This window comes from Debaryomyces fabryi (genome assembly GCF_001447935.2).
Source record: "Debaryomyces fabryi strain CBS 789 chromosome Unknown contig00070, whole genome shotgun sequence".
Taxonomy (NCBI): Eukaryota; Fungi; Ascomycota; class Pichiomycetes; order Serinales; family Debaryomycetaceae; genus Debaryomyces; species Debaryomyces fabryi.
Window position 1 is genome coordinate 41906 of NW_015385496.1, and position 10331 is coordinate 52236.

At 33.6% G+C, this 10331-nt stretch overlaps 6 protein-coding genes across 6 annotated transcripts; 1 reads left to right on the plus strand and 5 right to left on the minus strand.

The window, feature by feature from the left end:
• Positions 1-1518: 1518 nt before the first annotated feature.
• Positions 1519-3006, minus strand: AC631_03346 (fungal specific transcription factor domain-containing protein; the record flags this gene model as incomplete). The annotated part of the gene is made up of 1 exon (XM_015612175.1): positions 1519-3006. The coding sequence occupies one exon, from the start codon at positions 3004-3006 to the stop codon at positions 1519-1521; it is 1488 nt and encodes a 495-aa protein (XP_015467018.1).
• A 280-nt stretch (positions 3007-3286) lies between these two features.
• AC631_03347 (Zn(II)2Cys6 transcription factor domain-containing protein) lies at positions 3287-4057 on the minus strand (the record flags this gene model as incomplete). Its single annotated transcript, XM_015612176.1, has 1 exon — positions 3287-4057. The coding sequence occupies one exon, from the start codon at positions 4055-4057 to the stop codon at positions 3287-3289; it is 771 nt and encodes a 256-aa protein (XP_015467019.1).
• Positions 4058-4582: 525 nt separating this feature from the next.
• Positions 4583-6172, minus strand: AC631_03348 (sugar porter family MFS transporter; the record flags this gene model as incomplete). The annotated part of the gene is made up of 1 exon (XM_015612177.1): positions 4583-6172. The coding sequence occupies one exon, from the start codon at positions 6170-6172 to the stop codon at positions 4583-4585; it is 1590 nt and encodes a 529-aa protein (XP_015467020.1).
• Positions 6173-7600: 1428 nt separating this feature from the next.
• AC631_03349 (uncharacterized protein) lies at positions 7601-8020 on the minus strand (the record flags this gene model as incomplete). The annotated part of the gene is made up of 1 exon (XM_015612178.1): positions 7601-8020. One exon carries the CDS (start codon positions 8018-8020, stop codon positions 7601-7603), a length of 420 nt encoding a protein of 139 aa, XP_015467021.1.
• Positions 8021-8173: 153 nt separating this feature from the next.
• AC631_03350 (uncharacterized protein) lies at positions 8174-8440 on the minus strand (the record flags this gene model as incomplete). Its single annotated transcript, XM_015612179.1, has 1 exon — positions 8174-8440. The coding sequence occupies one exon, from the start codon at positions 8438-8440 to the stop codon at positions 8174-8176; it is 267 nt and encodes an 88-aa protein (XP_015467022.1).
• A 666-nt stretch (positions 8441-9106) lies between these two features.
• On the plus strand, positions 9107-9967 carry AC631_03351 (uncharacterized protein; the record flags this gene model as incomplete). The annotated part of the gene is made up of 1 exon (XM_015612180.1): positions 9107-9967. The coding sequence occupies one exon, from the start codon at positions 9107-9109 to the stop codon at positions 9965-9967; it is 861 nt and encodes a 286-aa protein (XP_015467023.1).
• Positions 9968-10331: the final 364 nt, after the last annotated feature.

Here is a 10331-nt window from a genome sequence, read left to right on the forward strand (position 1 = left end):
TATATAACGAAAATTGAAATAATAATCAAATAACGAGGTATCCAGCTCAAGACAAGTCTGTACCAAAGTGGACGCGTCGGTATATAGCACCAATTTGTTAAAGGTTCATAGCCCATACTATTGATGAAGGCTAGGGATGCAAGTAATATTGGGAGAAGAATAGATATGGCATACACGTAGTATCTATATCGAAACAACCCTCCTTCATAGCTCATGCCACGCCTAACTGTCTGATTAGGTTTGAAGACTAACAACGCGATATGAATAGCAAAACTCAAGATTGCAATATCAGAACCTTCAATAGATAATGCTGTAAAGAATCCCACAACTTTGCAAAATTTCAAATCATAATATACAGAGGCCCTTGCAAGAACTCTTGCTGGATATAGTAGTAGAAACAACGCTTTAATGCAGTCGTACAATATTAAGAAAAAAATTAATTGATGCCTGAATACCCGCTTCTTATAATCAATAGCCAAAAAAAAGTATATACCAATAATACCTGCAAAAATTGAAATCGTTGACGAAATGATAGCTAGCAACCTCGTCGTAAATGCCTCTTCAGGAGTATATCGTTGAAGATCTGCCAATATATTGTAGGTATCCCTAACGACAAGATTAGTCAGCTGGTAAACTGCATCATACCAGCTCTTATCTGTAGGCATTTGATTCTATTTTTCAATATGAATATAGCTTCCTCTGTTATCAGATATTTTTAGTCTATTTAATATTAATTACCATATCATGAAACTTATATTGGGCTTGTATAGAATAAAGACTTCGAAAATATTCAAACAATTGCTGCTCTAACCAGTCATGAGATATTTTCTTTAAAGCTATACCACGTGACCTCGCTTAATATGCTACACTAGTCTAATTCTCCTTTAATATAAGGTGGAACTTCGATGATTAAAAGAGTGAAAAGTAATAAGAAATGAACAACTAAAATAAAAGAAGTTCAGACCAAACGTGTTATTGTGTAGATCTAAGCTAATATTGGTGGTAGACAAGGTTCGAGAGTTATTACTCGAGCAAGTTCCAAACTCTTGCTGGGTTTAATTTACTCTAATGAATTTCAAGACAAGTTTCTGTGTAATGGTGATACAACTAATATTTTATGCATTTTTTGATAAGTTTCTTTCCTTTCAAACAAATGAAAAAATATAAAAAGTGAAATATTGTCGCATAGTGAATTGCTATTGTGTCTGCTGATCTATTATCTCTTGGAAAGTGACATTATTACCTGAATAATGAATTCTCAAGGAATGATAGATAGATACCTAGAATAAGCTAGAGTTCTCTGAATTGTCTATGCGTTTATCGTTGTAGAAAATATTTAACTGGTAAAATTGAACTAATTGTTTTGTAGAACTGTGGGCCGGGCAACTTAAAATATCAGCTTTGTATTAATTCGAGATTTACGTCCTTACTAAACAAGGAAAGATCTATTAATAAGTCTCATCCTCAAACACTGGATTCAAAAAAAGAAAAGGCATAAACTTAAATTTCTTCGCCTATTTATCCGTCTTTGCTATCAAAATCAAAACCGTAGTAATGTTGATATTGTTGGCTATTTTCAAATATCGGATCATTTGGGAATAGTTCTTGTTGTAAAAAGTTGCTTATAACAGCTTCTTCTGATGACAACAATTCTTCATTACGCTTATTTTCATTAGATTCACATTTCTCAGGGATGAATTGATCAGATTGTTCATATCCCATAGTAAGCATGCTAGAATCAACTCTGGAACTAAAATAAACCCCCACATTTGAAAATAAATTTATAGTTGCAGAAGGAAGATCGGAAATATCTAAACCTTTGCGAGAGTCCCTTTCTTCTATAATTGAATTATTATCGATGGCGCTATCTTTGTGGATTTGATTCATATTCTCTATAATAGGTTGAGTTAAAAGACTAACTGTTTCAACCAAATTTTTAGCCAGACTGTTAAACGCCTGCAAACTGATTAAGGTTTTCTTAGTTTGTTCAATATCATTTATCCACAGATTGACGTCTCTATTGTATGCTTTGGAACAACTTTTATAGATTAATAGTATTGGTATCAAGACAGCCTGAAAAATAAAGTAAGTCGCATACCATGAAGATGTAATATCTACCTCACAAGTTGATACATAATCACTAATAGAGTTTATAGTATCTTTTGCTGCTTGATAGCAAGTTCTCATACATGAATCTAATAATTCATTTAATTTTGAATCCGAATAATAATTTAGCTCAATTTCATTCTTATCAAAAAACTTTCCTGATTCCCAAATAAAGCTTCTAAACATCAATATCTGAATATTTTTGTATCTCCATATTATTCGTCTCCTTGTAAAATCAAACCATTTAGGGATACTTAAAGTGCCATCTAGACTTATTTTAAACCAAGTAGGGGGACAAACCTCCTTTAAAGATTTTGCTGCCATCGTATCATCTTCTTTAAAATACTGAGGTAATGAATTAGCAAATGCGATAATTAGACTATTCAATTCAATTAATCCTGACATTTTCAATTTAGTATTTTCAACGTTAGCACCACAGACTTTAGTGATATAACTATAAACTCTATAGGAAATTTTTGAAAGCCTTGCCTCTTGTTGTATCCCGGCATAGATGGTAGGATATGGTTTAATGAGCGTATGTGGGTTATAACCCTCTTTTAAATTTTCAATCTCTATATCTTCAACATTCAATGGGTATTTTATATCAATTGATTCTAGAAGAGGCAAATGCAATGGACGTCCAAAAGTAATAGTTAATCCAACATCAAAAAAGAATAGTCCCCACCACAACCTTCTTCTTCTTTCACGAGCTTCAAAGAAACGAGAACTATGGGAATTCGAGTTTTCAGTCGTATTTATCTCTTTGTGAAGACCAAGACTAATAGCCATCCTCAAACTTAGTCCTTGATAGTTCCAACCAGTGTTCGGTTTGTTTCTTTTTTGTACGTAATTTCCTAATAAAATGAATGCATTCAATAGTTGATAACTACCACATTCCATGATATTAATTTCTTGTAATGTTGACTTAACTCTTTTATAATATAACAAATCAATAATTGATGCTTCTCCAAATTTACATAATGCGCCAATAGAAAGTACCGTATTAAGTAAAACCTGGAAAGAAATATCTTTGATGGAATTTAAATTTGGATTTGGATTTGCAATTGACGTTGATTTAGATACATCATAATCGTCTAAGAAAGACTTTTTTTTTATAAATGGATAATAACAATGATAATTATCAAAATATGAAGTTATAAGTTCGGTTCGAAAACTGTGATCATTTAATATCGGAATTTTCACTTTTAAGCAATTTAAAATTATTTTGATCATACATCAACCCTAGATTTGAATAATACTTGGAATCCAGCTTAGTCTTATAGATAGGATTGTTTTCATTTCTTTCGTCATCTGAACTTTTCAAAAATCTCAAAAGTCCATTACTCGAACTTATTCCATAAAAAGAATGAGGTTTTATAAAGTGGGATTCGTCTCCAATAGATAAGGCACCCATACCATCTACTAGTCCATTTGTGGAATGTGGTATGCTATCAGGGGAATTGTTATCTATACTTGTATCTATAGGCAGTATTTCGTCATTGGTTGAAGCTGGGTCTTTCTCATACCAGTCTAAATCGTCTACATTATAGAAATCTTCATAAAATAGAAAATCCTCAGCTTTGAAGTAATCATAGGTTTCACTATTAACAGAATTTGGCCCCTCTTGGATATTTGGTTCATAGAATCGAGCCGGAAAATCATCAATGTAAATCAGCTCTCTATTTACTTCTTTGCGATCATGATCGATTGTTGGATGATTTTCAAGTAACACATTATTTTCCAGGTTTGGAGTTGAAAGTTTCTCCAATGCACTTTCTAGACTGATAATCCGCTTTTGAAGTTGGTGTACATATGCTTTCGTCAAAGGTGTTGGTCTCTGTCGCGGAGTATAAGCACATTCTTTATTAAACTTGATACAGCTAGAACATCTGGGTAGCTCCTTTGAGCATTTTAGTTTCCTCCGACGACAAAAATCACAAGCATTACTCATTGATAATATTTAATCAAAATAAATCAATTGACTTTATACCACGCACGAAAGCCAAACTATATATTTCTGAATCGAAATATCAAGATCGTGTGATTCCCTCAATATATATATATATATATATATATATATAGATAAACTTGTATATAATATATTGAATTAGGTAGTGATACGGTTAGATGTTTTGCAGTATACTTCGTCGAAAAAATGTTTATTGTTCGTTAATTGTGAATAAGTAAATATATATTCTATGTACTTAATTCACTTTGTGTCATGAAGTTAAGCACCAATTTTAATACATAGATCATGGATTCAACGAATACATACTTATAATTCTTGTTATGAGTATATCTGAAGTGATATCATTATGATGCCTTTGAAAATAACCACTAATAGATATATATTACTGAAGCAGCTCGAATTGAGAGTAATATATTTTAAGTAATTGAAATGTTTGATTTAGAACGTAAAATAGTAAATATAGGCTTAGTTTATTGATACTAAATATCTATATTATAAGCTATACAGTCAATTAACATACTTGGACTCCACTACATTTTCGATATGCATTAAGTTGTACTCCTTGGAATCGCTCAAAGAATCATCAAGACTTTGGATGGCAAAATTAGCTGATCTCCAAGGTGGAATACTATTTTGGAATGTAATATCGATTTCCTCTAGTGTCTTTTTTCGTGTTTCAGGATATGAAAGGAAGGTGTGAATAGTCATAGCACCACAGAATGTGCCAAAGACAAAGTAAGTTTTCCAAGTGATATTTCTAAATGCTGAAGGAGTGAAGAGGGCAATCGCACAATTGACCGCCCAATCACAGGCAACTGCTAACAGCCCTGCTTTAGATCTTGTCCTGGTGGGTAGCACCTCGGAAAAATAACACCATGAGCAGACAGCCCAAGTGCTAGCAAAAGTTGCTACAAATAAATAAGAACAAGCAACAATAGCCTTGCCAATATTTTTATGTTCCTCTGGAATAGTAATTACCACCGTCGCATCGCTAGAAATGTTCTCCACCTTCTTGGAATAGGTTGCAAAAAGGCCACCAACAGCGAATAGCCATGTCATCATAAGTACACCACCGACAAGCATTAATCTCCTTCTCCCAAAATAATCAGATAAGGGCAAAGCTATTAAAGTAACCCCGAAATTAATAACATATTGGATACTTGAACTTACTAAAACTGTATTTCCTGTAAATCCCACCATTTCAAAGATGTAGACTATGTAATACATCATCACATTCATCCCCGTAAGCTGATTCCAAATTTGAGCTGAAATTCCAACAATAGTACTTTTATAATTCTTTTTCTTAAAGAGCTCAGTGTATTTGACATCTTTAGACAACTTGTACATGGATATACTTTCTTTTAATTCCTCCAACTCATTTAAATACCTTCCTGTTTTGTCCTTTTCGTTAATTCTGCGTAAAACCTCTTCTGCTTGTTCCCATCTGTCATTATTTGCCAACCAGCGTGGTGACTCAGGCAAAAAGAATACACCAGCAAATAAAACCAAACCAGGAATCATTTGTAATGCCCAAGCTAATCTGAAAGAAGATTGTCCGCTAATAAATGTACACCCGTATCCAATATAAAACATTACTAATATACCAAAAGTGATCGCTAATTGGAACATACCTCCCACTACACCTCTTGAGGGAGCTGGTGATACTTCTGAACAATATATTGGAGTTATCGAGGATCCGATCCCAACACCTATCCCGGATATGATACGACCAGCGATTAATTGGCCAAGATTTCTGCATGATGATTGAATTATAGAACCTAAAACCCAAAATATTGCACAAAAGAGCAATGATGGCCTTCTTCCAATTTTCTCTGATATAAAAGATGATAATATAGCACCTACAAAACTCCCTGCAGACATAGATGCGGTTATAACACCTTGTGTAGTAGAATTTGGATAATTGAAAAACAGTTTATATGAAGGCTCTGATATAAACGCAGAAATTGACGAGACATCAAAGCCAAACATCATGCCTGAGACAGTTGTGATTATGGCAATAATGTATATATTATAAGTAGTGTTACACTTATCAAACATCTTGTTTAAGCTGCTAGCCCCAAAGTTGATTTTATTCATCATTATTTCTCTGATTATTCTGTTGTGATATTACCAACATTGGATAATCGTGTGACATAAGTGATATTTATATAGAATTTCATAGCTTATTATTAATTTTACAGCGCATTTAATTATTCATTAATAGCTTCATTTTTTGCGGGGGAGGAGGAACGGAAATGGGCTTTCCATGTATTCACATAACCAGCAGGACTATGGTCATAGCTTTTATCGATATGCCTGTATCACCTAAGAGGTATATCAAGCTATCTGTTTATGTTAATACTAATCTCTACTGTTAACAGATGAATAACTAAGCGGAAAGTCATCTTCCATTACATACTCAATATTTTGCAGTAATTAAAATGCAAGAAAAAAAAACCAGTGTCCCCAAACCAGAATTGCACTTTTTTTTCAAATTATAGCTGAATATTATAATAAATATTTTATATATTTCGGTAAATACCCTATAAACCAGTTCGTATTTTAGTTCTATGATAATTTTGTCAAAGTCCTAAGTTAGTATAAACTTCAAAGAATTGTTTGCCTCCCAAGGACGATGGTCTACAAACTTGTGACCTAAAAAACATTTGAATTTGTATATACGTTTGCACATATAATCTATGTCTTGTTCGATATTCTGGTGAGTATTATTTATGATTTTATTATTATTTATTCTTGCATTATCGATGTTCAAATTAATTTTCAATTTCGACTACAACATGTCTAGATTCATGAGAATGATTCCGCAAAAATACTACGGAAAGAGTGTTCCCGTTGAGTGTCTCGGCAATATAGAGTTCTCGAGTAGAAAGAAATACTTTTATCTTTTATAGCTTGCATGTACTTGTTATTTATTACAAGGTGTAACTTTGGATTTCCTAATTGAGTTAATTATGGACAACTTTTATACGTCCTATAGTGCTCAGATGTAAAATATTACATATGTAGGACTTTTTCTTTTTGTCACTCGAACAAATTCTTCTCTCCTGATCCATAAAGGCTTCCTATAATTCTGACTATCTGCAGTAAGTGTTAATTTGCAGCCAAAAATTCCGATGGTAGATTTAGCGAAGTCAGGATTTCTATAGAATTGACTTTCTGTTAGCTATCTCAGCATTTTATACCAGCGATACATGTAAGGTGGAACTTTTCATTTCCAATTATGGCAATAATCGTTCCCGAACACTGAAATACTCTATAAAACCAGAAAGAGGAAATTCTTCGCAATAACGTTCCGAAATTTATACGAATATCGATTTTGTCTTTATCAGTCGATTTATTTTAATGGCTTTACAGAATTTAAAGAAATATAGAATAATTGGAATTTCAGAAACTAACAATAATTAGCTTTGATAATCTTCTACTTATAAATCGTATATTTAATACTTTGAATTAAGAGTCTCATATATTTGAATACTCTTCTGCAGATTATTAAATAAATTAAGCTTATGGGACAGTGTACCCACCATCAATTATCAAGTCTGCACCAGTAGTAAATGTGGATGCATCAGAAGCAAAATATAAGAATGCACCCACCAATTCTTGTGGAGAGCCCTCTCTCCCCATTGGAATTAAGGGCCACCACTTTGATTTGACATCGAATGGAACATGTTTTGCAATCTCGGTTAAAATGTAGCCTGGAGATATGGTATTAACTCTTGCGAATCGAACCCACTCGATTGCTAATGATTTTCCCAATTGAATAATAGCTGCTTTGCTTGCATTATAGGCAGCTTGGGCAATAGGAACTGTGACTAAATGTCCAGCTTGAGAAGCAGTAATGATGAATGATCCTCTTCCATTCTTTTCAAAAATTGGTCCCACATATTTGGCTGCATAATAAACACCGTCTAAATTAACTTTCATCACGTTGTGATATGCATCTAAGGAAGACTCACTAACTGGACAAGATTTCCAACCAACTCCAGCATTAGCAACAAATATGTCGATTGTTCCAAAATCTTTTACTATTTCTTCTATAGTATGTTCAACCTCTTCAGAACTGTCAACAGAGCATTTTTAGGCCTTGGCAGTGATATTATAAGATTTAGATAACCTTTCAGCAATGTCATCTGCTGGAGTAGAGTTGTACCAAATGGCTATGTTAGCGCCTGCTTGAGCATAGGCTTCTGCAACCGCTAATCCAATTCCGGCCGAAGAACCGGTGATGGAGGCAACCTTTCCTTTTAACGAAAATAAATTAAAAACATTACTAGAAATATCTGGTATTTTTGTAGGAAGATTATCAAATTTTGGTTCGATGATACTTTTAATATTTTGAGGCATTTTAGACTAAATTTTCAACTTGGTATAATTTTAATGTGTATGAAATCTCTACATTTTATTGGAGAATACATAGCTATTTATATTGAAAACAATTCACCCAACATTTATTGTTACCTTCAATAGTGAAGTGAATAGCCCTGTTCATCCAGGGAGCGGAAAACGGGAAAATGGGTTCCGCTTTTTTTTGCTTTACTCAAGTTTTGGGCGACTATTCAGTCTAAATTAATGGTTTATGTTTAACCATATAACCGAATTACAATTCCCATACAATATACAGCGTAGCATGTTAACCTGTGTACTTCTATCAAGTTGTACGGTGAATAAAAAAGAATCATTAAATATAGGAACGAAAGATAAAATCTAAGTGTTCAAAGTATACTATGTTTTGGTCTTGCATTCTATATATTTTCAATATGGATAAATAAAATATTGTATCTTCATATGTAGTGAAAACCAATCATTATGTCTGTCCATACTCGAATTATGATTTCGAAGAATTTTGCAATCAGTTATCTTCGTGCGCAAAATACGAGCATGGAAAAGCAACCTCCGCTTTCCAAGGATTCATCCCATTTCTGTTCTCATAAGAATTTACAGTTACCTCTTTGATTACTCTATAAAAAGTGGGCTTTTTCTTTAGTATTCATTGCAGGATATTGACATTTAATGACTCTAACAGATCTGCAATATAAATCGCTCATCAAAGCTGATTACGAAGACAATAAAGTTCCTGCAACACCACCAGCACCAACCTCAAGGAATATATTAGATAAATTTTCCTTGGAGAACAAGGTGTCTGTTATCACCGGAGCAGCTGGTGATATAGGAGGTGCTATAGCTGAAGGTTTTGCACAAGCTGGAAGTGATATTGTAATTTTGGACTATATATTCGATCCTAGCATCAGTGACCGATTATCTAAAACATATGGCATTAAATCAAAGTCCTATCAAGTTGATGTTTCGAAATGTGAAGAAGTAAAAGCCACCATAAAGCAGGTAGAAGAGGATTTTGGTACAATTGATGTGTTCATTGCCAATGCAGGTATTGCTTGGAACAAGGGTTCTATTCTAAATCAGGATAGTACCCCAGAAGAATGGGCAAGGGTTTATGACGTCGATGTACACGGGGTATTTTACTGTGCGAAATATGCTGGAGAGATTTTCAAAAAGAACGGAAAAGGTTCATTTATAATCACAGCATCGATCTCGGCTCATATTGTAAATGTACCCAACTACCAAACTTGTTATAATTCTGCCAAAGCCGCAGTTTTACATATGGGTAAGTCTTTGGCAGTTGAATTTTCTGGATTTGCTAGAGTCAATACTGTTTCTCCTGGGTATACCAATACGTCATTATCGGATCCAGTTCCGACTCACGAAAGGGCTAAATGGTGGGGCTTAACTCCTTTAGGTAGGGAAGCATTACCTGAAGAATTGGTAGGTGCTTATTTATACTTAGCAAGCGATGCATCTTCCTTTACTACAGGAACTGATATTAGAGTAGATGGAGGATATTGCTCAATCTAGAGAATAATAACCAAAATGCTTTAAGTTTTTTTTCTACTGAATTAAGATTCTATTTATTTTTTGTTGTAGTTATTTTGATTATATTTTCTCAAACACAATGTTAAAACCTAACATCCTACACACCGCTAGTCTGAAATTTGACATTTTTTTTTTGTCAATAGGCGGCCGCTTTACACGGTTTCAGATCTCAATTTAGCGCGCTACAGAAGTTTTATTCCTAAAAGATTTAAACGACGTACATAGCATATCGCGCTTTATTGTCTTCAATGCATTAAGAGCATTCATGTTGGTTGCCCGAACAACAAGATCAGGTACGCGAATACTCCTAATTGTTTGAATTGCTATCACAACAAATTCAGCTCAT